Genomic DNA, 27,287 nt, shown 5'->3' with positions numbered 1-27,287 from the left:
TACAAATGGGGTCTCTCTCCACCCAAGAGTACAAATGGGGTCTCTCTCCACCCAAGAGTACAAATGGGGTCTCTCTCCACCCAGGAGTACAAATGGGGTCTCTCTCCAGCCAGGAATACAAATGGGGTCTCTCTCCACCCAGGAGTACAAATGGGGTCTCTCTCCACCCAGGAGTACAAATGGGGTCTCTCTCCACCCAGGAGTACAAATGGGGTCTCTCTCCACCCAAGAGTACAAATGGGGTCTCTCTCCAGCCAGGAATACAAATGGGGTCTCTCTCCACCCAGGAGTACAAATGGGGTCTCTCTCCACCCAGGAGTACAAATGGGGTCTCTCTCCACCCAAGAATACAAATGGGGTCTCTCTCCACCCAGGAATACAAATGGGGTCTCTCTCCAGCCAGGAATACAAATGGGGTCTCTCTCCACCCAGGAGTACAAATGGGGTCTCTCTCCACCCAGAAGTACAAATGGGGTCTCTCTCCTTCCAGGAGTACAAATGGGGTCTCTCTCCACCCAAGAATACAAATGGGGTCTCTCTCCAGCCAGGAATACAAATGGGGTCTCTCTCCACCCAGGAGTACAAATGGGGTCTCTCTCCACCCAGAAGTACAAATGGGGTCTCTCTCCACCCAGGAGTACAAATGGGGTCTCTCTCCACCCAGGAATACAAATGGGGTCTCTCTCCACCCAAGAATACAAATGGGGTCTCTCTCCACCCAGGAATACAAATGGGGTCTCTCTCCACCCAGGAGTACAAATGGGGTCTCTCTCCACCCAGGAGTACAAATGGGGTCTCTCTCCACCCAGGAATACAAATGGGGTCTCTCTCCACCCAGGAATACAAATGGGGTCTCTCTCCACCCAGGAGTACAAATGGGGTCTCTCTCCACCCAGGAATACAAATGGGGCCTCTCTCCACCCAGGAATACAAATGGGGTCTCTCTCCACCCAGGAATACAAATGGGGTCTCTCTCCAGCCAGGAATACAAATGGGGTCTCTCTCCACCCAGGAGTACAAATGGGGTCTCTCTCCACCCAGGAATACAAATGGGGCCTCTCTCCACCCAGGAATACAAATGGGGTCTCTCTCCACCCAGGAGTACAAATGGGTACCAGCATTAGCTACAGAGCAACATGCCATGGACTGGCTTGGCTAGAAATAGTTTCAGCCAGTTTACAAGTATGTTATCCAAGGAACACCAGTGTGGCTTTGGGCAGACATTGCTTACTCTGCAATTGCACAAGTTCTAAGGGCTGTGACTTTACATGAAAACCATCTTGGAGGTAAATAAGCTGTTACCAATGTTTGGTGCAGTGGGGAGCATTTCTGAACTTGCAATATTTTGTCCCCAGTTACTTCTGGATAATATCCAATTATGGTAGGGTGTTGAACTGCTGAACAATCTTAGCCAACAAGACTGGAAACAATGACAGAATTGCCCCTGTCTGTGCAAACACACCCCTGGACTAGACCACTCTCAAAGGGGCTTACCTTGGGTGGATTCAGAGCTGTAGTGATGGTATCACTCAGGAGCTCCTCACGTCCTGAATACCAGTGGTAGAACTGAGCCCACAGGGTCCTGCTCTGCCGGTTGGGATGGACTGAGATTGTCTTCCTAATAGAGCGGCGCCACATGAATGACGGCAGGGCTTCTTGCACCTCCATGGCCAGATTCACCTGGTCGGAATCAAACCCAACAGTTTTTTCATGATGAGAGCATTTGGTTAATCGACGGACCCATACTCTGATATTCAGTCATAGACTTGGATTTTTTCAACTCGTACTGCGACTCAAATAAGTAGAACTCAAACTTGTGGTGGACTCAACAATAAGACTCCCACCTACTCTGAGCAACTGCCTAGCCCAAAAATTCTTAAATATAGTTAAAAAAAACTTCCTGGACGACAATAACTGCCTGGTTGTTTCACAAACACACTGATTTCCTCAGATCTCAGTCTTGCATACACAGTATACATATATTCACACATATTATGTACATGTACAGCCAGAACACTCTCATTCTAATGCCCTTTGTTAAAACTGGTGAAAAGCTGGAAAAGAGACTTTGCCAAGCTTGAGGAGAAACACAAACAAAATGTTACCTGGCACCAATCTACTCACCTGCATTCCAAGACGTTTGAGCTTGGCTTGCTCCTGGACTTCCTTGATGTCATCTACGGCCAAACCAACCTAATCACAGAGAAGTGATGTCAACTAGAAGAGTTAACCTAACCTTAAAAGCTAAATCTGCCAATCTTGCCATAAAAGGAATTCTTGATAGAAAATAGGCAACCAGTTTTTAAAACTTTTAAGCACCTGAAATTCACAATTATACATGTATGTATTAGGGAAAGCCTAAAGCCACTATAAAGTTTCCCCAGAGAGACAAATCAATAGGACTCTAGGCCATGTTCCTTATCTCAGCTTCTTCACCTCAAGTTCCAAAATGAGTTTCAAACATCTATCATGGGAATAAAAAGAACACTCCAAACGTTGGTCACACATTACCAAAAATGTGCGCAGATCCTGAATATGAGCCTTAAGGCCATTTTTCCTGAAATTCAGCATTCAAGTGTTAACCAGAGCCCACTGATGGAAGAACATGTGAAGGTTTGCATGGGGTGTTTCAGCCTGTCTTGTCCCATTGCTGCAATATCGGCATTATAGGGCAAGGTTGATCAAGGACCATAGTTAGCCATAGTTTGACTAACTTTGATCTAACGCATGCTAGTCGACAGTGGTTAGACTAGTCTAGTCAACTATTCCCAACAAGCCTATCGAGGTTGGTCGTGTCACTGGTTACAGTAAATCACTTTAGTGGCACAGTGCAGAGGGACCAGTTATAAAAAAAATGCTGAAAAAACAGAATGTCACTAGTAAACGACCATTTTCACTTTTATTTTTGCTGTTCTGCCCTTCCTGCGGCCACCTTTTCTCCCCTTTGGCCTAATGACCTGACAACCGTTGACTAGGGTCATTCGCACTTCAACTTCACTGCACATGTGCTAGGTATGTCACCAACCGAACTTGCTCATAGTTTAAAGGGCCTGTTGCATGTTAAGGGGTATGTCTCCATTTCTGGTAAGGTTTGCAACTCCCCTTAAAAACAAGCTTGAAGATACTAAAAGAGATACAGACCAGTAAGTTCATGATGATGATGGACATGATGATAACAAAGATGACAAAGATGGAATAGGTCAAGCCATTGAAGTAGACGTCCACTAGGAACAATTCCTCGGGGTCCATCTGGTCCTGACCATACCCCAAGTAGTTGAGAGAGTGGAAGATGCCATCAAATTCAAACTCGCCAATCATCATGACAAAGGTCTTGACCAAAGCATAGTGGACACGGTGGAAAGATTGCTATAAATAGAACAAAAAAAGAAAAAGGCCAATCAGTTACTGGCCTACTTCAGAAACATAAAATACACAAAACATACAAGCAACTTCCCAGAAACGGCCAATCAATTACTGGCCTACCTCAATGCACCAAACAGACAAGCAACTTTCCCCTTTGCTGGTGCCCAACTAAAAGTGCTACTGTTCTGGCAAATCTGTGTGACAGAGTGAAATATAAACAGTAACAACAACACTTTTTGTTTGATTTGATTGAATGAAACTCAGCAGGTGTATTGAAAATACCGATGCATAAACAAACAGATTTGGAAAAAAAGTGTGTGATGTATGAAACCTCCTAAATATTTTGTAGAAAGTCAAATTTGTCCTGCGATGTGGGTGAAATAACAGTAGCAATAGTTTTTGTAATCAACTACCAGATTTTACAATACCTGGTTCTGAAGGAGCGAATAGAACGCCAGTCCAAATGCAATGATGAAGAGGAAGAAAACGATGGCAAATTGAAGGAATGTGAGCAGCACATCTGGAACCAAAAAGTTAAGTTGTCAGGACTGCTAGGCAAGTCACAAGAATTTTTTTTACCATATTTTGCCCTTACACTAATGCATATATTCACACTGTGCTATTGTGGTCTAAAAGTTGCAAAAAATTCACAAGCTTCAGGTGAAATTCAAACCCATGACTTCCTGCTCACTAGTGCACATCTCTATCACACAAAAAGAGTTTGCTTGGACCTGGAAGTCATGGGCTCGAATCCCACCTGGGAAAGCTTGTGATTTTTTGAAACTCTAGGACCACAACTACAATACAGAATCGATAAGTGCTGGTGTGAGGGAAGAACCGGTTAGAAGATTAACATACCTGACATAATCCAAATATCATTACGAATACTGTTAAGTATTGTGGCAATGCTACCAAAAAAAAGTTACAACGTTACTTCTGCTACAATACGACACAACATTATATTAGAGCAAACTGGCATTTCTGATGCCGATTGGCCGATCTTGTGAGCAAAATGAAGGCGGTAAACAAGGCTTTAGCTCCCTTAAGGCACAACTGGTCATCCAACAATTTCTGTGATTGTACCAAAACCTCCAAGCAATGGAAGAAACAAACAAAAAGCTAGACTGGAACAATTTGCCTGTTTCTCCTCAAAACGTAATGCATCCACTGTCAGCAGTGAGCTGACCTCTAGGGCCCACTGTCAGCAATGAGCTGACTTCTGGGGTCAGGCATCCACTGTCGGCAATGAGCTGACTTCTGGGGTCAGGCATCCACTGTCAGCAATGAGCTGACTTCTGGGGTCAGGCATGCACTGTCAGCAATGAGCTGACTTCTGGGGTCAGACTTACCTGTGAACATGACGATGTAAATGCCAAACTGTGGAAACTTCCTCAGGAACAGAATCAGGTTGATCCAGGCCAAGAACACGGCCACTGCCCCTATTTGCCACTGCCAGTCCTACCATTCAACAATCATATCAAAGCAGGGAGGGTTAGCAAATTCACCGTATTCACAAATCAGCCATATTGAATATAAAGCGAGGGGAGCATTATTTATTGTGGGAACCTGAGAATAAAAATGAAAGCAACAAATAAAACTTCATCATAAATTAATGTCATTAATGTCATGCTGATGAATAATCTCAAATTTGAGATTAATTATATCCCATTTTTAAGCCACATTTAAAAGAAAACGAAAAAGTGGTATGGAACCTCAAATAGTCTGGCACCCCCCTCCCACTTAACAGATTATACAACAATGAATAAGATACCTCAGGGCAGAGTTTTTCAGATTTAAGTACTGAATAGACAGACTGTCTCTTGACTGGCCATGAGGGTATTGCATCAAGAGTGAGACGAAAAGTTGAAGACAAATCCATTTCACATCCAGCAGAGGGGTTGTCTTTACTCACAATATATGAAATTATGTTGTTGTTTAGGGATACAAATCCTTACATTTTTCCAAATGGTTATAATCATGAAAATATTCCATTTCTTTTCTGTTCTAGTTGTTTTCTTTAAAACTGTGCTAAAACGTAACAAACATGACTGATGAAATCCACAATTTGGGGGTTACAGAAATCCTGGAATCTGGAAAAATCCCTAGAAATTACCCCCCTTCTACATTTTAGTTGTCTATTAATAACTATTACATGTATATCATCCCACATCCGTTAACACTCTAATGTGTCCAAAAAGTACTGTGGCATTCAAAGGAATGCAACAGTAGAAGAAGAAGTCTGTTTCTATGCAGACGTATATTCGCATTAGCTATGTACATTCTAACTGGGAGCACACATTCACCATGAGCAAGTGCGGAAGAGTGCAAATCTAAGTTTCGATTGATTTCAAATTGATATGAGTAATTGCTCAAGGCTTTATGTAAATTCGCCAGATGTCACGGACACTGACGAAACTCTGGCCGACGTGTTACTAAGCTAAGCTGACCCGTCTGCCTTGCAGTACAGTCCAACTTGCTTCCTGTGATGGTCACACCATTTTCCGTTGGCTTCATTTGAAGCAGATGCTATTTACCACATCATAGGAAGGTTCATGCATGTACATGGATCACGGTGACAGCCTTGATAGTACACTGTACATGTAAGTCTTACCAATCGCAGCATGATGCAATTTGTATCTGATGAGGTGCTACAATCGGTGGTGCTGGTGCCATAGGGGTAGTACACACCAGACAATGGTAACACAAAAAGAATGGACAGCACGTATATGGCCCACTCCAGCAGATTCACCCAGCCAATGTAGTTGAGTTTCTGATGGAACAGTTGGCCCAGCTGGAAACCAAAGGCAAGAAAAAAAGTATTATTGAAGGCAGTTCCCAAAGGGCTGCAGTTAAGATTTATAGGCTGATGTGAATATCAAAGCCTTACCATGATGCTCAACAATTTCACTGCTGAGGGGGCATTCAAGAAGGCTGTCCATGAAATTTGAGCTTAAAAGTAAAATCTGGTCAACTGAAAGTGGTCAAACAAATGCAACCTGCCGAGGGAAAATGTGTAATGTCCCCAGAAAGTCTAAAATGAGTGATCAGCTCCTGAAGTAGAACATGCACACCTTTTTTTCCACAATCAATTTTAGGATTTTCACACTGAGGGCACCAAATGCAGTAGTTCCCTTAATGTGGTACACATTAGTACAAGTACCGTAGTTCATTCTCCAGCCCATTTTCAGAGTGACAATTTTCACTAAAGAATAGTGGTTGTGAAAGTTTGGAAAGGCCATTATTTCTGCTCAGAAACCTTGAGTTTGATGACTCAAAGAAGTTTGGTTACACAAATGAACAAAAGTTTGGAAACACAAATGTTAAAAACCGAAAGTTTGCCAAAAGATTTGTAGTGCACTAGCTAAAATGCACTTCAACATATTAAGGAAAAGGTCTTTGTGGCTCGTCAAAGCCACAAAATCAAAAAGACACACTACCTACTGATCAATCAACACACATTGTAGCTCCACTATTTCTCTCACCTCTTTCAAAATGTTAACTGCCGACAAAACAATGATGACCCAGTGTCCAACATTTCCAAAGAGGAAGTGAGTAGCAGAGCTGAAGTCTCGTTCCCAGCGTTGCTGACCATCAGCCATCCACTCAAAGGTACCATCAGTGGAATTCACCTTGTAGTAGAATGATGGGGGGTTGGTCACAACGTAGCCTGCCCAAGAACAAAAGGATTCTAATCATTCAGCAACTCAACCCTCTCACCCCTAAGCATTCTCTGCCAGGAAACCTTCTAATTCCTCCAACTCATCCTAATCCCCTTGCTCTGCAAAGAAGCCATAGACACATTCTCCATGCTATGACTTTTCACAAAGCATTAAGACTTTTGTATAGTAAAGTGACTCGGCTGTACCTGTCTCATCCTTATAGAGTTTCCTAAAAAAAATGCTCGTGAATTTTGACGGACGAGGTTAGGGATGAAAGACTCAAGCAGTTCTTAACAGAAAGAGAATGGAAATATTGAGTTCTACAATGTATTTTACATTACTGATGTATGACTGACAAAAATGACACCGGATTACACAATTCTAATAAGTATACGTGTAGGCTTGTGGTCAATTAGAATCAAAGCCTAGATTTTCAACTTAAGCAAATCTGGAGAAATATTAATGAGATTTTATGCAGTAAACCCAAGTTTTACAATCACAGGTGAAAGGCAACAGTTTTTTATTTTTCCTTAACTATAGTAATAACCACTGCTACAACACACTGAGATTCAGTCCTCTAGCAGGGGATAGGGGGTTAGAGTCTCTTTGAATGTGTACTTTTTCTCTTGCCTTCTACATTGTTGACAGTAAATACTAATTTTTACCGTTCAGCCCAAAGTAAGAGCAGTGATCTGGTAGTTTGGATTAACAGCAGAATTTATGATCAGGGGTTTGAATCCAGCTGTTGGCGATATACTGGTACTGTGTCCTTGAGCAAGCCATTTTACCCAACTGGGCTTTCTCCACCGAAGAGTATAAATGGGTATTCAGCATTAGCAAGAGAACAGGCCCTGATGGCCTTGTATCCCATCCAGTGGGAACAGAATATTCTCATTCAAGATGTTCCAAAAACAGGAGATGAACACTGGCCAGATGTGCTGTATTGGTTCGGGCAGACTTAGAATCGTCCATGAGACATGTACGCACAGAATACTGATTTTTAGACCCTTCTCTTCCATACAAATGACATACGTGTAAAGTGGTCCCAGCCTGCCTCTCTCTGTATGCATGTTCCAGTATGCATATTACATGTATAGTGCCCTGTGACCCTTCAGAAAAGTTATGCTGGCACAGCGAAGATTCAAATAATGAGGGTGAAAGGTCATGTGTAGTGAAGGACTTTTGATGTAAAAAGCTGGTCCCTGCAGGTACAAATAGGACTTTATTTACCTTATTGCACACATCCCCCAAGGAAAGTGCTAGCAATGTCAACAATCCCCTTGTCCCCTAAATGGGCACATACCGTTACATGTACATGTACTTTACGGACAGCCCTCGACCTGTGTCTCTAAACCCAACCGTACTAGAAAGGTTTCCAACAGATTTCCTACCGGTGAGGAACACCAGGAAGAGAGCATAGAACAGCAGTGATGAGTAGTAGAAGAATCGGCCGTAACTGTCCCACTTGTGCTGCATGAGGCTGGTGACCAGAGGGTGGCCCAGCAAGTCGTCCCGTTTGGATTTCACCTGGGGGTTTTCAATCATAACAGAGACAATTGTTGACTTACAGAATTCAGTCAAACTAAAGACGTGTGACAACCCTTCATGCCGTTAACCTCGCACGGAGATTGTTGCTGAGTTGTCTCCTTGAGTCTTTAAATCTACTCATGAAGGAACCATTTTTGTGTGGCTGTGATATAAGAAATGCCTTTTTCAAAATAGTCAGCTGTCAACTTTTTCAACATTTTTTAAACACAGTCATGTTTTTCCAGATTTGTTTCCAAGGCATTTTCTTTTCTCCACTTACAACAACACTAAAAAACACGGATGAGAGTATACAAAAACTGCCATCAACATGCATTTCTATCTTGTGGCATTTGTCCTTCAGGACTTTCTTTTTTGCCGAATTTTTCCTTTCCCGTCTTCTTGACATAGGTTGCATCCAAGAAAGAATAACAGAGAAAAAATTAATACATTTTACTCACTAGGCCTATATGTACAATGACCTGTGAAGTATTTACCGTACTGCTTGTCTTGAAAGTGCAGACAATAGAGAACAAACTGACTGACTATGTGGTTTCCACACTTGATTGCTTTTCATGTGAATGTGCACAAAGCCACGACCAATATGTGACAACAATGTAGCTGAGTCCTGGCTCACATCAGCAATGGTACTCAGGTGTCTCCATGTCCAAATCAACTGGCTGAGACTTGCAGCAATACACTTGTCTATTGTGGAATGGGTTCAGCCACAAGTCAATGGCTCCTCAGGCTGAGTTACATGTACATGTATTTCTAGCTGCAGCCATAACTTTCACACATGGTCGGCGCCTGAGTAACATTGTTGCTGAGTTATTACAGACGGCAAACTTTAAAAGAATTTCATCAGACCTACTTGCTACACGGTGGTTGCGCATGCACGCTGTGCATGTTTGATACTATATACATGTACATCTTTTTATGAACAGTGCACTGCTAAATTTTTGAAAAATTCTTTGTGTGGATAATAAATGTGTGCCTGCCACTTCTCTTGGGACGTACCATTATGGTCAGGGGGTGGTTGACTCTCAGCATTTTGGAGCTGGACGAATAAGGTACAGCGGTTGGGGAAAGATTTCCATTCTCCAAAAATGGGCTGTTGTCATCAGAATTTCCTGAAACCTCGGAAACATTGTCTGCAACAAGGAACAGATTAAGACCAATTTAATGAACACTGCAGAACACATGGCTGGTTGAAGACACATGTAAGGACTTACATGTGTACAAGTAAATACCCTTTTTTTACAGAACAAAAACATATGATTAAAGCCCTTTTTTATCAAAGCTGACTAGTTAAAAAAACAAGCACCCCCCAAAAAAAAGACAATGCTGGGTATTCTTTATTTGACCCCAATGCAACAAGTTCAAATTCCAAATAGTCAACAATTATTCCCACATTTCAATTGACTGATTGATTGAAAATTGATTTTCCCATGTGAAATTTAACCTTCCCTTCATTTTGTCTAGGATACATGGAAAACACTGCAACCCTTAGGACAGTTTTCAGGCAAACTTAATACAACGCAAGACAAGGGAAGCCAATGCACATTTCAACACAAATTACACTTTTCAGAATCCACTGTTAGCCTCTACAATTGCCTGTACATATTACATACAGTGACACACTTGCACAGCATTATCAACTCTGTATGCTACAAAAACAATAATACACTAATGGAATCTTGCAAATTAACAAAGATGTGAAAGCCAGCAACAAAAAGATGGCACAAGGAAAACCATGGGTTAGTAATTCTGACAATTACTGCAAACACAACTTCTTCCACAGAGCCCAACAGCAAAGCAAGTTACATGTACCTCTCAGCAGTATCCATCCTGGCAAGGTATGAATATAAATGCTCCATGCAGGTTAATTTGGAAAGAACAGGTTTTAGCTTGTCAGCATGCAACAAATTTCAACAAATGGGGAGGGCAATATTTGGAAAAGATTTTCAAGCTTGGTGCATTTGTTTTGAGAAAACTTCAAAATGCAGGAAGAAGAAAAGATCACGGGCATACACAGGAAAAAATGATTAAACCTTCACCTGTCTTGATTGTTTAAGCTCAGTCATGCATAAATTTGTGTCTAGGTTATTTATGAAATCACCTGTACTGCTCCATGGTACATTTGCACTGCCTCAACACAATTACAGGACTTGCCAGAGGATTTTGAAGGACTGAGATAATGGGCACCCCTCAAAGAAGCATACGCGAGAAATATTGGAGGAGTTTGGAACATTGTACCTTTTGTTTAGCTGAATGCAACTTTTTTGGCAAGAATAATCTGAGGATTTTGAAGGATTGAGGGTGGTGCCTACATGTAAGAAAAAGGCCTAGAGGTGAGGGTTAAATTCTCAGTTCTGAGTTCACCCAAAGATTAACACGGCACCTGCAAGTAACAGAGTAACACTGAGTGTGTTCCGTGAGTGTAGGTAAGTGCAATGTACAGGTACATGCATTTGTCTCATTTGCTGTCATCCTTTCACTAACTTTATAGTCTCTAAAACTCTTCAATCGCCTGTCCTGTTTGTCCTCATGCTGTCCCTAACCGCCAGGCCCTCATTTATTAGGTAGATTGATCTGAATGCAGTGCATAGGGAATCCTTGGAACATGTTCTCCCACAGATGTGTTTGTAAATGAGTTTCGTTTGGTTTTTCTCTACTGATGTCAGACTAAATCAGCGTCACGGTAGTCACTTTTAGCCACCTTGCAAACTAATCAGCCCCATCTGCCACACTGGTTGTCACAGTACATGTGGGTTATATATTGCAGTATTCTGAACACCGCATGAGATCATCTGTTTCAACTCATGTGTCTCCTTGCTGAATGAATGCATAAGCACATGAGTCTGACGGCAGTCATTCAATATGTCTCATGATGCACTGGAAACTGCCGCTTTTTCCTGGGTTTCTTATTGCTTGAATTAAAGGGTTACAGAAATAGAAAACATTTACTTCACCTGAAGTAAATGCAAATAGACCAGGTTGTGTTTGATGTAGCTTGGCCCACAGGCCAACACTGTCTCAGTTCAAGGTAGAAATTAAAAGACACAGTCCTATTGTGTATTTCTTGAACTGAAACAGTGTTTGATCTGTTGGCCAAGCTACATCAAACACAACGTGGTCTATTGAAGCATGAGATACTGCATGTACTCTGCGCAATAAACATGGACACTGTACATGCATCCTTCTGGTGATTTTTTGTGGGCAGGGAAACGCAAGATCTTTTTATTCATTTTGTGGTCACAATTATGGGGTAAACATTAAATTTATGATGTTTTTGAAATGATTACGTATTTCTTGTTTTTTTAAATATCGATACTTCACGTGAATTAAATGTTTTCTATTTCTGTAACCCTTTAAATATAAAACTGCCAAATATGATGTGCCCCCATATGCACAACCTGACTGGCAACGAGTTTTAGGCACGATGGAATAAGAACAGGACATAAGTAGCCACAGCACCAAAGTTCTATTGGGTCTTGGAAAACACGGATGGTTGCCAAAGATACGGGTGACTTTAATTTTTCTTTGTCAGTGCATCCTGAAGGGACAGCTTTCATGGTTATTGACGGATACTTCCTTTTCCTCTCTTTCCACATCAGTGGAGACTTTACCTGGACTGTTATCATCCCATTTGGAGAACATGTCATCCAGCAGCTCATAGTCGAAGGTGATGCAGTAACGTTTGTGCTCGGGCGGGTAGTCGTTCTCACTTACGCATCGGTTGAAAACTGCTATTGCAACATCTACAATTCAGAACAAAAAATGTCCGCTTTGAGCAAAGAACAGCCAAAACTACTTACCGGGTATCTCAGAAACGGCAGCAGCCATTTTACATTGTATGTGCAATTCTTTCAACCATTGGACAAACTGTGACCTGTGATGATTTTCCTCTGCTCAAGTGTATTTAAAGTGACACTACAGAGTGCAGTCTGAAGTGTCATTGATTACTAGGAAAGTGATAAATGCTACTGTCGTGTACCAACAGTGTTGCAGCATTTTTGATGTGACCCAGAAAACAAAGTTACAAGTAAGTAAGTAAGCAAGTAAAATTAAAAGGAAAAACAATCAAAATGGGAACAGAATCAAACAACATTTTGGAATCTGCTTGCCACTGCGCTGTCATGGCACTTTAATAGGACTGGCTACAAGATTGGGAGCTCAAAACCCAGCTTGGGGGTTACTGTTTCTGCAAATCTTATTAAAGACAATAGTAACAAAGAAAAGTATTCAAAAGTTGCTTTTGAACATTTTGTTCTTTTTCCTCGTAATGGATCTGGAGAGTTTATCTTTTTGAAAAGAAAAGTAAAGTCCGAGAACCTGTGTTGCTTCAACCATGTTTGGCTGCTGTCTTTTAAAGAGTAGCTGCCATCAATTCATTTTAATAGAAACCTTCAGAATACACCTTTTTAGTCAGCTAACCTTATTTTCAGCTTTTGTTTAGCTATTTCAAAGAGCATTCTACTGCCTTTTTGGTTTTTATGCTAATGTTTTTCCATATTCATGAGAAAAACTGCGATGCCATCCCAAGAAGAAAGCCTCAATGTTGCACAAAGAAGTCCTACATTTTTGAAGATTTTGTTGAACTGAAGTTTTTTCTTCTATGCTTTCATTGTTCATGTGTATAGCAATATGGAAGCATCAATTCCATTTTCAGAATTTTTTTGAATAAGTAAATTCTGGGTTCACAATTTGAACAGCCAAACCTATAGTGTACATGTATGCACTGAAATGTATCTTTCCTGGATGACATCACAACAACAGCGCCCTCAGTAAGGGCATGGACACTTTTATAAGTTTTTAAACCCAACCGAAATGTAGAAGAGTTTTTGTACATTGAAAAAGGGCAAAAGTTTGCAGAAAAATTGTGTCTAAGAAAACTTTATTGCAGCTACTCTTTAACAAGCAATCCTGTAATGACGGGAAGGTGTTGGGAGACACCTGTGAAAACAGCCCCAACCACATGTAGCTCTGTTGAATTGTATCTACCACCCTGACAAGGACGTTTACCTAATTACACCTACCTGGCATCTTCTTGATCAATTTCCGCATAGGGGTGGATCTCATCTTGGTGAATTTGTCACGGCTTACTGAGTACATGGCATGCTGCCAATGCTTGTGGGCTATGATGGCACGGGCCACATCTCTGGACAGAGTGCAAAGTCAAAAGGAATTGTCAAGTCTGGGCTTTCTTTGTTTTTTTCTTACACAAAGGAAGGAACTGAAAAGGTTTGGTGTGGTAGCCATCAATCAGGTAAGTGGTTTTGTTTCACAGGGATGTACCCACAGTTTTCTCACTGTGAAACACACAAAGTATCCTCCAAGATGGCTGCCATGCAAAACGACCACTGCTGTAACATTTCTCTTTGACATGCCTTATGGACATGTAAAGGCTCTCGCATTTAAAAAGGGCATTGTGCAATCAAATTAGGGGACTGAGAGTTGTCTTTTTACATCCAGCTGCCAATACATGTACTTTCTTGATAATCGGATTGACCTACGTGTATACATGTATGTACATGTACTGTATGTGTGTTGTTGTTTTGTTTTAATGGCGTTTTCAGCAACTCAGGCTATTTGCGCCAACTGTACGTTTATTCATACACTTTAACAATTAGCATCACATTACGGAGTTAGGAGTGTCAGAATTCTCCATTAATTAATTCCATATTTTATTCCTATTTTTCTATCAGGTCAATTAATGTCAGATATTTTCTATTTCAGTGTCAGCTCCTGTGCCCAATTTATTTGAACTAAACTTTGGCATGTATTATTCACTAGATTTTCTTTTCATGTTTAATTCATCACTTTACTTCTTCAGGTTACACATCAATGAACAGGGCCATGGCTGTCTGTACTTAGGAATTTGGATGTACTACCTTGTCCTTTTGTATTGCAGTGGAGCTTTCTTTTGTAAAGACTTGTCACAGGTTGTGTAGATAAAGAAAATAAGGCTGGAGTTCTGTGGGCGATTTGAATGTGAACAGAGCACAACTGAGTATAAATGTGATGAACAGTGATAGACATTAGAGAACTGAGAGATGCATCATGATGATGAGGTGTGTGGGCTGAGTTTATAGTCCCTATCCCAGTGCCGCGCGAGTTTTGTACTTTGGTTGCGCCATTTGCCACAGCCAGTAGCAGATTTGTCAGGCTGCTTATGAGGCAAAATTGGTTGTCAGGATCATCGTAGCAGCTGATTGACATTCCAAGATTAGAAAACTGAAGAAAACCATGGCCTTGAAGATCTGAGCTTGGCTCAAAGACTGGTTGAGTTCCGTTCCTCCTCATGCTCGATGGCTAGTTCTTGAATTCCGATGTAACCGTGGTCACAGCACACTGCAGTGAGGGTTCACATCTAAGTTGCGGAAGTGGTCCCGCAGATGTACCAGAGTCGATGATCAAGCTAGCAAGGGCAGATTCTTATCAAGGAGAGACGAACTGATATTACGTCGAACTGTATGTCAGATGTTTTAAATTTGAGAGCAGACGTACACTTGCGAATTTTGACTGAAAGATCTACTATTACATGTATATGCCTTGAACCTTTCAGGTTATTTGACCAATCTTGTTTTTTTTCTGGAGTTTATGCTGACATTTGTTTAGAAGTTTTCTTTTGAATACTTATTTTCCTCGGAGGAACTTCAATTGATAATTCTTTTACTTTGATGCTGACATTTGTTTAGAAGTTTTCTTGCGAATACTTATTTTCCTGGGAGGAACTTTGATTGCTAATTCTTTTATTTTGAGGTAGTTTTCAGAGCTAAAGATTTACAGCATTGTATTAAAGAAATTGTAAACTATCAAGTGTATCTCTTTGATGCACTAGTTTGTGAATTGACTGAATTCAAAGTTTTAATTCACTCATACCTATACTTAACTGTACATACTTGAATTGCAAATACTGATTTCCATGCGGGGGTAAATAGACATTCATTTGATTAATGTAATTTAATACTGAGTTGTAGCTACACTCACTTGGGAGACATCTGATTGTAAATACGGAGGTGTATATTTTGTATTATAGAATAGAGAAATTTTGTAAATAAATTCGTATCAAATATTGTAAATAGTATAGATTGGGTGTTGTTACAATCATTTTTCTGGCCTGCATCCAGTCCTTCTGTTGCAGTGTCTGTAAAGTGACCACACTGTGACAAGGAGGAAGGTCCAGTTTTAGAGGCAGGAGGAAACCGGAGTACCCGGAGAAAACACAGACTCTTGACCAATTGGAATGGATTAAACTCTCTCATATCCAGGTGCCAGTGCGTTTTTTTGCAGAGGGCATTATCAAATCGCATTGTTGAATAGGCAAACTCTCTAAGGTTTAATTTGCCAACACATTGTAAGTATGAGATCGGGGTTAACTTACTCATGTCCTTTGTCGATAGCATGATCCAGACAGTTATAGTCGCTTTCATCTTTGAGAGAGAGATCGGCTCCTCTCTCACACAGCAGCTTCACCATGTCAACATGGCCGTTCTTGGAGGCCAAATGGAGTGGCGTTGTCTGTAGAAATGTACATATACACATGTAGACAAAGGAGAGTCCCTACGATAATATCCTTCAGCCAATGAATGACTAGGAACTGTAGCGGGTAATGTATTCTAAGGGAATTCCTCCAAATTTATCTTAGAAAAAAGCATACAGCTGCTCCAACAATGTAATGAGCAATGAACACTACACTCGTCAAATATTTTGCACTTTCCTCTTCACAATCGAATACAAGATTAGTATATTTGTGATTCTTGCAAGTAAAACTGAGCAAGGGAATTCTTGGTGATATTCATCATGTTGCCATTCACGTGATCAGAATTGTGAAGGGACCAGTCAAGAGTAAAACGAAATTGACTACAGGATCTATGCGAAAGCAGAGTAACCAGCAGTCTACTAGAAGATGTGGAGGAATTTTGATGGCATTTGATAGTCCATCAGGTTACTGTAAAACTGACACAAGACTTTCCCACATGTTGTCAAAAGTTGTCACTAAAGCACTAGTGACCAGTCACCTAATGACGTTGTTCATGTTCATGTGATGGAGAGAAAAACTTCATTTGAGGTGAAGACCAGTGAAATAGAACATCATTTCATGAAAGTATTCTCACAAATACCATAAACGAACATTATTTGCATGACTCTGCAAATGTCCACCAAAGCCTCAATGCATATTGTGCAGCAATACAATTTTTGTCACTCAAACAGACCTCCCAACATTTTAATTCCAAAATTCCTAATCAGTCCCTCACCCCACACAAACTGTGAATTTGTGTAAGATATTTAAGTAACAGATTACTTTGGCATGTGTGTGTCACTAGTGTCGGAGGGCAAAAGGTTTGCTCAAATTTCTATAATTTGTGCCAGCAAATTTTGAACTTTAGGCAAGTTCTTAATAAAATTTATTTGAAAAACAAATTGGTCCTTCGCCCCTTTTTGAAAATTGCCCAAAGCAGCATGGGTCTAACTCAGTCTCTTACCTTGGCTTTGTCAGTTGGGTCTATGGGGCTATCATTCTCAAGCAGAGCAGTGGCACACTTCACCCAGCCACTGGCTGCCGAGCAGTCCAGTGGAGTCCACAGTGACTGGTTCCTATCACGGATCAAATCAAATTGACAACTCATGGTACTTGTAAACATTAGTTTAACCACTTCCTGCCGGGGACTCCAGAATCGGAGACAGATGGTTTATATGCATGGCCAGGGTCTCCGAACTCTGACAAAGGAAACAGGGCCCTGTAACAAAAGACCGTACTACAAACAAAAGACCAGGCTGCTGGGAATTATCAACATTTTTCACTCTCAAAAGTGGTGATAATCCAGCCTTGTTTTGAAACCGTATACCAGGGTTTGGGGCATTGAGAGCAAGCGGATTACCACCGGGGACAAAAGCACTCCACTAACGCAGCGATGAGCCACACAGCACCGCTGCACGCTAATCTGGCCCCTATTGAAAAGAGGTCAGCAGTGCACTGAGCCAGGTTCGTGAACAAAAGACAGTTACATACATGTAACACCGCACAATCTGGGCCTTTTTTTACAAGGCTGCTGGCCTGGCTGAAATACTCGGGTGTCAATGAAGGTCACCTGTCAACTTAGAGTAGTGCCTAAAGATTACTTTGTGCGGCTATAAACAACCGTTAAATGAAATGATGAATTTTTGAAGGATTTTGAAAACGGAAAAAATGATAGTCATGCCGGCCCAGCATCATCAACATTGAAAAATGCCCCGGCATGAAGTGGTTAACAATGGTAAGGCTGATGTACAATGATGTAAATGTACTATGCCACTGCAGATGCTGTTTTCAATGATTCCTGACAATGAAACATTGTAGTAATGTAGTCACGTCCATCACAAGTCCCTGAAGGTCCATCATAAGCTATTCAGTCCAAAATCAAATCATAAGCTACAAGTATTCACATGAACTGTGACCATAGCATTCCTTTGTCAATGTTCACCCTGTTACTAGCCACTGGTCATACAAAACTAAAGATGAATAACAGACCAATATCACAACTGAAAAAAGCTAATAAGTCGAACGTATGGTGTCAAAATCCATTTCTTGTATGGATAGTCTAAAATGGCCTCCCTGCTCATTTTGAATATAAGATACACCACTGACATAAATCATTCATATGAACTCTAGCGAATCACTGCATCACAAAAGTACGATTTTAAAAGCAAAGCATGCCACATGTGCAAGGCATGATCAGTGTTAGGACATTTCCACTACTAGTCATATGTCTCTGATACAACAAGTAAACTGAAATATGTCCTATATTCCATCATTCAATAAGCATTTTTTGCTGTTAAGTCCCCTGTTGCCAACCTTGCTTCAATATCAGCTCCCGCATCAATCAAGGCCAGGACGCATTTAGCGTGCCCCTCTGAAGCGGCCAGATGCAATGGGGTATTGGAGTTTTCGTCCTCATCGTTGATCCCTGTCAAGTCCTGACGGACAAGTTCTTTCAAGGTACTGCAGAGAAAAATCAGTTGTTCAAGTTATCAAGCAGGGACTGTGCTGAAGCAGCTACATGTACGAGACACGTAGGGAATTACTTGGTGATGCATGCACTGTGACTATCAGAAATCTTACTACATTATAATATGCCGCCTTGAACTTGATTCTTTAAAGGATTTACAATCAAAAAGCTCTGAAATTGCTGTGACAAGATACAGCCCAAAAACATCAAGGAGACTCCTACAAAAATGCTTCCAAGCAAAAATCTACAGTTTTGGCTCTCAATATATGCCTTTTAATATTTATGAGTGGCCAGCTTGAATCAATGCTAAAGACTGTGACACAAAACAGACTATCCCAACATGCTTCAATGAATAAATTCCATAAAATTTGGGCTTAACTTTCAGCCTGAAGAACAAACATTTCTAAAAGTTGGCATCGTTGGCCCCTTCCACTCATCAGATGTGAGCAATAAATAAAGTTAATTTAGGGTGCCAGCAAAGCGATGATGTCTCCTTTGATATGTCCACACATGAAGCACATAAATCACTGGAAATGTTTGGTCCGATCTCTAAGCCACTGGAAATGTTTGGTCCGATCTCTAAACCACTGGAAATGTTTGGTCCGATCTCTTAACCACTGGAAATGTTTGGTCCGATCTCTAAACCACTGGAAATGTTTGGTTTGACCTCTAAACCACTGGAAATGTTTGGTCCGATCTCTTAACCACTGGAAATGTTTGGTCCGATCTCTAAACCATTGGAAATGTTTGGTCCGATCTCTAAACTACTGGAAATGTTTGGTCCAATCTCTAAACTACTGGAAATGTTTGGCCCGATCTCTAAACTACTGGAAATGTTTGGTCCGATCTCTAAACTACTGGAAATGTTTGGTCCGATCTCTAAACTACTGGAAATGTTTGGCCCGATCTCTAAACCACTGGAAATGTTTGGTCTGATCTCTAAACCACTGGAAATGTTTGGTCCGATCTCTAAACTACTGGAAATGTTTGGCCCGATCTCTAAACCACTGGAAATGTTTGGTCTGATCTCTAAGCCACTGGAAATGTTTGGTCCGATCTCTAAACCACTGGAAATGTTTGGTCCGATCTCTAAACCACTGGAAATGTTTGGTCTGATCTCTAAACCACTGGAAATGTTTGGTCCGATCTCTAAACTACTGGAAATGTTTGGCCCGATCTCTAAACCACTGGAAATGTTTGGTCCGATCTCTAAACCACTGGAAATGTTTGGTCCGATCTCTAAACCACTGGAAATGTTTGGTCCGATCTCTTGCCCACTCCATATCACCTGGAGAACAACACAGGAACCTTTGTAGGGACTTACTGGACTCGTCCATGTTGGGCAGCCAGATGCAATGCAGTCTGCTCTTCTTCATTCTTAGCTTCCAGATTAGCTCCATGATCCAGTAAGATCTGAAGAATGAACGGTTATTACATTGCATTTTAATATTCCATTCTGTGGTTGTGGTCAAATTCGTGCAATGACCGTAATGATCACTGTAACTAAACAATTGGACTATCTCCATGTAGTTGACCATCTGGAAGTAGGTCCTAGGGCACAGCCACATCACTGGTTGTAATGGTTACAAATAGCCTCTATAGCAACAATGCAGAGTGAAGCTTGACAAGAAAGTGATTGTATGTGATGTCACTGGCCATGCATGCCATGAGAGCTGGCAACATGTTATTGACAATGAAATTCCTCAAACCGTTTCAATAAGGGTCACTCCAGTGTCACTGCTCTGCATGTCAACAGTGATAAGAAGCAATGGAGCCAGTGGTCAAACTGTGGATGAATCTGGCGACCATGGTAACACTTACACTTGTTACTAGCAGCAGCCCCCTCCCATGGGGGCACATGTACATGTATGTATTGTGATAACTATTGCATGGTGCCACAGTTCCATGACAGTCACTCCGTACAAAAGCCAGTACAATGCTCTCCACCACTCCAAGGGGCCATCAGAATTGTTCTGTGAAACATTCACACTTAACCTTTAATCCCAGTATGTCTTCCAGTTGGTACTGGATCAATTTCAAATTGGGTTGAATAAAGCACTGTAGTTGTCTAAGTTTTTTCTCCTGCATCAACTGTACCTTGATGACGTTGATGAAGCCATTCTCAGCAGCTACATGCAGTGGTGTGTTGTTGTAGCGATCACTCGCCATCAACAACTTCTTCGCTTTGTGCTTGCGGTGGTCCAACAAAACCTAACATGACAACAGTAATTAAAGAAGTTTAGCCTTCAAGCTGACTTGATAACTACTTTCTGACTGGTGTGATCAAACGTGACCAACATTAATATCAAACATGCATGATCCAAATCATACTGAGCTCAGTAAGGCCAGTTCACACGTCAGGCAAGCCTGACAGGGAAGTCAATCTGATGCAGCAAAACATTTGAAGCGAAGTTTGCTTAACTTGAAGTGTGTTCAACTCTTGCACATTCACAGTGCGAGTATGAGATCTGAGGTCACACTTTCATCATCACATTTACTTTGGGGCCAAGTACTGTATGAACCAAACTTCACACTGCAGAGATTAATTCCCAAAAGACAGTTGATACCGATGTTCATCAAATCCTGATTTTGAACCTTTTTCAGTGCTTGAACTCCCTCAAATTTGAGTCTAATTTTCTTTCCGAGCAAGGGACTAAACACCGATGTTTACTTATTTTAATGATACATGTTGTAGAGGCAACGACATTGCAGGTATCATTCTTACTGCAATGAAGCAGCCACAATTAATTTGTCATTCTAACTGTAATTAAGTCACAGGTCATGTGTCACTCTTAGTGCAGTAAAGCAGTCCAGTGCCTTCGCTATTCTCATGTCATTAACAGCGTCCAGTGCATGTCATTTTGACTGCAGTAAAGCAACAACAGTGCGTTGGTTGTCATTACTTTGTTTTTTCTTTACCTTCAACGCTTGGACTTCATTTTCTTGGGCAGCCCAGTAGATGGAGCTCTTTTCATGTTTGTCCACAGCACGAATGTTTGCACCGTACTTAAGGAGCACAGAAATGGTTGCACTGTGTCCATTGCTGGCAGCAATCAGCAGCGGGGTAAAGTTGTCCTTGTCTCTTCGCTCAATCCTTGCACCACTAAATTGGTTCCAAAGAAAGGCTAGTTGTCAAGCTATCAACAGCACCATTACATGTTTATCAACAGTATATGATATTTCGTGTATAACTTGAAAACTGTGGCAAAAAAATAACTTTCAAGGAACTGAATCATGATCTCTTGCCATAAACAGACATTTCCTGGGATATAACACACAATGTGAGTGTATTTAAAAATTGGCTTGCATTTGCCCATTGAAAGAGTTTTGGGTTGCAAAAGTATACCGATATCTTTCCTCGTCTTTACAAAATGGTAATGCCAACTAGTCAAATTTGTTCAAGTTCAGTCTTAATAATTTCACTCCTATGTCAAACTAGTATAATTTAAAGATGAAAAAGTAACTCAAGTCAGGCTGAGGTCCAAGTCAGCGACTTGAATCAACACTGGTGATTCATTCTGTTTGATGTATTACTTGGTTTGGCATCACGAGGTAAAGGCGCATCATGTGGGTGAAAAAATGAGCAGGAATCCTATTGATTTACATTGTGCAAGATTATTCACAAGGTCTATGATTCAAAATTGGCTCTGGTGACTTGGGACTCCTTTTGTCAGGTTGAGTCACATGAAGTAAATGACTCAGGGTACATGTACATGTATATGAGTGCACCATGATCAGGAAAGCTACATGTACACGTACATGCCATATTTAAAGGGTCTTTGCCAATCCATTTTTTTACAACAACCCTTGAAATCGTTACTGTGTTTTGTCCACTTTATTTTTCAGAGACTGTTTGGATATTTTAAAAGGTACATGTAGGCCTAGTTTGTGCCACCTTGGTTTTTATACAAATGTTCATGTTCATAAGCAAAACTGTGATGTCATTCCAGGGAGAAAACCTACATGTACACGTACATGTTGCATCGATTTGTAACAAAATCTGTTGGAATTCCTGGCATTTTGCTCGCATCAATTTAGTTTTGTTTGGAGATTCGTTGATGGGTAAGAACATGGCAGTAAACAAATGAGCAAACCTTCATTAGGAATGTTTTCAATGAATAAATGTTAGTTCCCCTTCTGAAAAAAATCCAACTACAATGTAACTGAGCAGAGCTCTCCCTATTAAATGACATCCCAGCAACAGTGCCCTTAGTTGTCAGAAAAAGCATGTGCAATTTATAAATAGAAAGTACCCTTTCTAATGCCCTTAACCACATTAAGGCATCAAATACAGTAGGTTTCACACAATGATTGTTGCACAGAAGGTGCATCTATAAAACAACCATAGCATGGAACCTTTTTAATAGCCTGCAAGAGTTAAGTGACATGATCTGCCGGTCTCACCTCTTTAGCAGGTACTCCACAACCTCCTCGCGATTGAATGCACAGGCACGATGTAGAGGGGTTGCCCGGTCAGCATTGAGTGAGTCCACGTTAGCTGTCTTACTCAACAGCATCTTGACAATGTCCAAATGGCCAGCTGCTGCAGCGATGTGAAGGGGCGTGTTGCGTTGCTTGTCAAATATGTTCATGTTGGCACCTGCATTCACGTATATGCACATGACAAAAACCAAATCAGGTCCTTAGATTTTACTTACACTTTAGCAAGAGTTTGTATAAGTGTGAGCGATATCAAAAGGAGACTAATGTTAGCAGCATTTGAAATTTTGATACATATTATAAAAATATACAGAGAAGAAATCTATCTACATGTACAAGAAGTGTTTGCTGTATTACATGTAGATAGATCAAATCCTATCAACAACGAACCTGAAGAAAGTGAATATTTCATACTTTCCATTCCAAATTACCTTTTTCAAGACACATCTGAACAATCTGTTGTTTGCCACTTTCAACTGCTACGTGCAACGGTGTATTTTGGTCATAGTCAGCATCAGTTAACATCTAAACAGGGGAAAGAAGAAATGTTTCACTGAAGTAAATGAAAAGATTACCACAGTACATGTACATGTAATTATGATTATTAACATGCTATAAGTACATTTCTGTGATTTAAAAAGGATGGCAATTGTGAGTTGAACAAAGGAGATTTGACTTAAGTAATATCCTATTCTGTGACCTCTGACATACTAAATTTGAGCTACATGTATTTATCATTTGAGCCAATTTTTGAAAATGAAAAAGTAGTCTCAGAAAAAACTCCTTCAAAGTACAGTGAAACCTCTTTGAATCCAGATGCAAACTAGAACGTCAATCTCTGCCTCATCTCAATCTCACCCCAAAGAAACCGTTCTTTGCAGCCATTCTTATTGAAGTACATGAACCCGTATGTTCCAACATTCACCAGTCCACCACCTGGACTGTTTCTGTATGCTACAACACCGTACTACCAGAGACACATGCACAGATAGAGGGCATTCAGACACCAAGTCCATTTGCTCAACTTCCCACTCCTAACAAATCTTGGGCATCCTTTGCTTCATCAGCAAGCTGCTGGGTCTGTGCTGATGGGTCTAAACATGCGTAATGCTCTATGTGCATATTGTGTGTGCATGTACAAGAGCATTCCATGCACTGCTACTGTGCATGCATGATATCCAAGTGCGTAGAGGAATGCATTCACAGGAGCAATTGTTCTGGATATTATGTATTTTGGTGTCTTGAGTTGGGCTACACACTTTACTCGTATGAGAAATGATAAATAACGGCCAGAATGTGGGCTACTGATGTACCTGTTCCAGGATATTTTTCTCCTCACCGGCCTCAAACAGCAACTGGACAATGTCCACGTGGCCCTCCATGCAGGCCTTCAGCAGTGGGGTGTTGCCCTCCTCGTCCAGGCACCGCAGCATGGCACCTTGCTGAATCAGCATCTTGGTAATCACCAGGTGGCCGTGGGTGCAGGCCATGTGCAAAGGGGTCATTAACTGTTTGTCAGTAGCCTAACAAGCAGGGAGGCAGATTTCGGAGAGGGAGGAAAAAGGCAACTTCTTTAAGCATCATGTACACGTACAGTACTAAGGTGTGATGACTAACCATGGTTTTCATAATCACATCATGAAAATGCTTGCAATCGTGCATGTGATATGGTACATGTACAAGTATTCATTTAGAAACACTGTACGTATAAAAATGCATATTTATGAGTGCAACCGAAAGAATGTAATTAAGAGGGTGGCACTTACATGTACATGTGCCACTGGACAAAGAGAAATGGAAAGGAACATTTCATCTGTAAACTGATGAATTCGTCTTTCCTTTGCACTCATAAGCATTATTTGTGGGGTCAAATTCAATGCCTGAATAAATCCAGGATGCAAGTTCTGAAATTTCTTGTGACTGAACAATGAAACTTCAATTTTGTACCATTTCAGTGGAACTTGTTTTTACGGCACCACCATGTGATTGCCAAGCGTTGGAATGAATAATTCAACAGCACATTATCAACAATCCACCAATCAGGAGACAGATGATTTCTTCTGCCACTGTTCACTTGACTTGTCTTATCAAGTACGAAGTTCTGGGGACTGTTTGAATCACACAGATGTGGATCTCAACCAGTGATCCCATGGCTAGTTCCCTCTATCCATTACACTGTAGGTGGGTTCTGGTGTCAGTAAACTAATATCAGATCACTGATCAAGCTTGATTTATGTGAAACAACACTCGTAATTGAGACCTCTTAAGAACATCAAAATACACAGATTTGGTCATTCATGTTACCAGCTATTCAAATGAACAGTAATAAAACATTCCTTTGTCATAAGGTGGCCAGGCAACTGGTCCCAGTCACAAAAATCTCTCTCTAGTTTTTCACACTGTTACTTTTAACTGGACCTGTCAATGGTCTTGTGTCTGGTCTTCTGATAGCCTTAAATTACACACAACACTGCAATGAGCCCACTGAATACAGCTGTGGATTGGAGAAACTCACTTCAAACTTGATTTTCTCGGAGCTGAGCAGTTCCTTGGTGGCGATGTCATTTCCTCTCATGGCAGCAAAATGCAGCGGTGTCTGTCCGTAGATGTCTTGCGCATTGACGTCTGCTCCTTCAGCCTCCAGATAGGAGATGACACCTCCTGACATATCATCATTATCATCATCATCGTCATCTCCAGAGCCGGTCGGTGATGCTTTGGTAGAGGAACGTTTGCAGCGTGCAGCATGGTGCATGGGCGTGGTGTTATCTTCACCCTTACACTGGGGATCTAGGAAGGAGGTGAATCAAATGAAATCAATATCAGACTTTTTATAGATAGCATACCCTTTGATGAAAAAAAGGATCTGAGGTGGCACCATGTAACTCTTTTTGTGAGTGAGTGATTTTCTGGAAAGAACTGGTGGACCCAACTTGTTTGACAGTACATGCTCTGTCTGTTGCCTGGACAAAGAATTTGTCCCAGAGAGCTTCATGGAAAACAACCAATGGGAGAGCGGCAAACATGACAAGAGGACAGTGCACTTGAACTTCTAGTTTTCCTAAATGGCCTACATGTACATGTAACAGTAGGGATTTCTTGTTGGGAACTCTATGCAAGGGCAACACAAGCCATTTCAAACACCACGAGCCCCCAATGTTTATCCTCAGAAAGGTCTGGATATGGCTCATGGGTTGACACTGCTGATATTATACCAGCTACATGTACTACACTAAGAAGATGGTGAACACTCAGTGAGTGCCAAAGAGTCACGTGATGTAAATCTTGTCACACAATGAACATGATAAAATGTGTAAACTTGAGTTAACCGAGTTAACTCCCTTAACAATGGTTATAGTGGTACTACATCACTCCTGCCGGTGTACTGGAACAATGTACTGTACATGCATGACATTTACCATGTGTACATGTACAGTGCTGTGCATTCTAAGAGCCACTTTATGCAAGTCACCATTGATGATGGGGGAAGTCGTCCTTGTGTAGGCCTACATATGTATATGTAGACAGCGGCTGATGGGCATTCTCAACATACATGTACCTTACCTTCAAGTCTGTTGTTAATTTATAATCACCTCTGTCATCACTGACAAGACACTCATGCTGAGAGTATCAGTGAAGTTTCCCATGAATGTCCTCTAAAACTAAACACCACAGAAACTCAGTTTGTCTTTACAATCCCAACAGTACTGGGCTCTTCTAAACAAGGTCAAAACAAGACATTAATGTTTGAGGATCAGGCTATTCATGGATTAAAGATGATTATGCCTTTACCTGCATGGTGCTTAATGAGCAGCTTAACAATCTCTTCATGGTTGTAGCGAGCTGCATAATGAAGTGCACTCAGGTTGTTCTCGTCTAGTTTGTTGACGCGCCGTCGTTTGTTGGAGCCTATCTGCTCCAGATAGCGACTCATAAGTTCGGTTGCTCCATCACGGGCAGCCTGCATGGCAAGGGGGAAAAGTACATGTTATATCGGTTGACAAACTGTTCTAAATGGAATCAAATTTTAAAATTCCAACTTTGTTTTCATGCCATTAGCACCCAGTTTTACTTTATATACAGGACTACATACGTAACACATGTGTACATGTACGTGTACAATGTACATGTACCTGTATGTACGGGAACAGTATTTAAAACATTTTTTTGAATGAATGATCCCTGAGGTACATGTACGGTATAGGGTGTTAACTAACTACATGTAGTTACTGAAAGCAGGAACCACATGTGCTAGTCCATGTACATGTGTAGCAGGAACCACATGTGCTAGTCCATGTACATGTATGTG

The 27,287-nt window shown here is 41.1% G+C and overlaps 1 protein-coding gene across 2 annotated transcripts in view; it reads right to left on the bottom strand.

Annotated features, from left to right (window-relative positions):
* The window catches only part of LOC110984630 (uncharacterized), a 43,354-nt gene that overhangs the window by 4,446 nt on the left and 11,621 nt on the right, over positions 1-27,287 (bottom strand). For both annotated transcript variants that reach the window (XM_087146479.1, XM_087146480.1), the window contains exons 4-25: positions 26,771-26,939; positions 25,494-25,768; positions 24,292-24,501; positions 23,410-23,503; positions 22,943-23,138; positions 21,458-21,641; positions 20,636-20,749; positions 19,863-19,951; positions 18,385-18,531; positions 17,036-17,147; positions 15,934-16,070; positions 13,586-13,707; positions 12,176-12,307; positions 9,564-9,697; positions 8,414-8,549; positions 6,846-7,030; positions 5,975-6,154; positions 4,713-4,821; positions 3,792-3,883; positions 3,142-3,366; positions 2,125-2,193; positions 1,495-1,680 (exon numbers count right to left, since the gene is read on the bottom strand). In XM_087146479.1, coding sequence (XP_087002605.1) covers positions 1,495-1,680; positions 2,125-2,193; positions 3,142-3,366; positions 3,792-3,883; positions 4,713-4,821; positions 5,975-6,154; positions 6,846-7,030; positions 8,414-8,549; positions 9,564-9,697; positions 12,176-12,307; positions 13,586-13,707; positions 15,934-16,070; positions 17,036-17,147; positions 18,385-18,531; positions 19,863-19,951; positions 20,636-20,749; positions 21,458-21,641; positions 22,943-23,138; positions 23,410-23,503; positions 24,292-24,501; positions 25,494-25,768; positions 26,771-26,939 — 3,297 coding nt within the window. The remainder of the gene's footprint in view (positions 1-1,494; positions 1,681-2,124; positions 2,194-3,141; positions 3,367-3,791; positions 3,884-4,712; positions 4,822-5,974; positions 6,155-6,845; positions 7,031-8,413; positions 8,550-9,563; positions 9,698-12,175; positions 12,308-13,585; positions 13,708-15,933; positions 16,071-17,035; positions 17,148-18,384; positions 18,532-19,862; positions 19,952-20,635; positions 20,750-21,457; positions 21,642-22,942; positions 23,139-23,409; positions 23,504-24,291; positions 24,502-25,493; positions 25,769-26,770; positions 26,940-27,287) is intronic.

The sequence above is a fragment of the Acanthaster planci genome, linkage group LG15 (assembly GCF_054643075.1).
Source record: "Acanthaster planci isolate LZ-2023a linkage group LG15, COTS_SCS, whole genome shotgun sequence".
In the NCBI taxonomy this organism is placed as follows: domain Eukaryota; kingdom Metazoa; phylum Echinodermata; class Asteroidea; order Valvatida; family Acanthasteridae; genus Acanthaster; species Acanthaster planci.
Note: the sequence above shows the minus strand (reverse complement) of the source record. Positions and strands in the feature narration are given on the sequence as shown.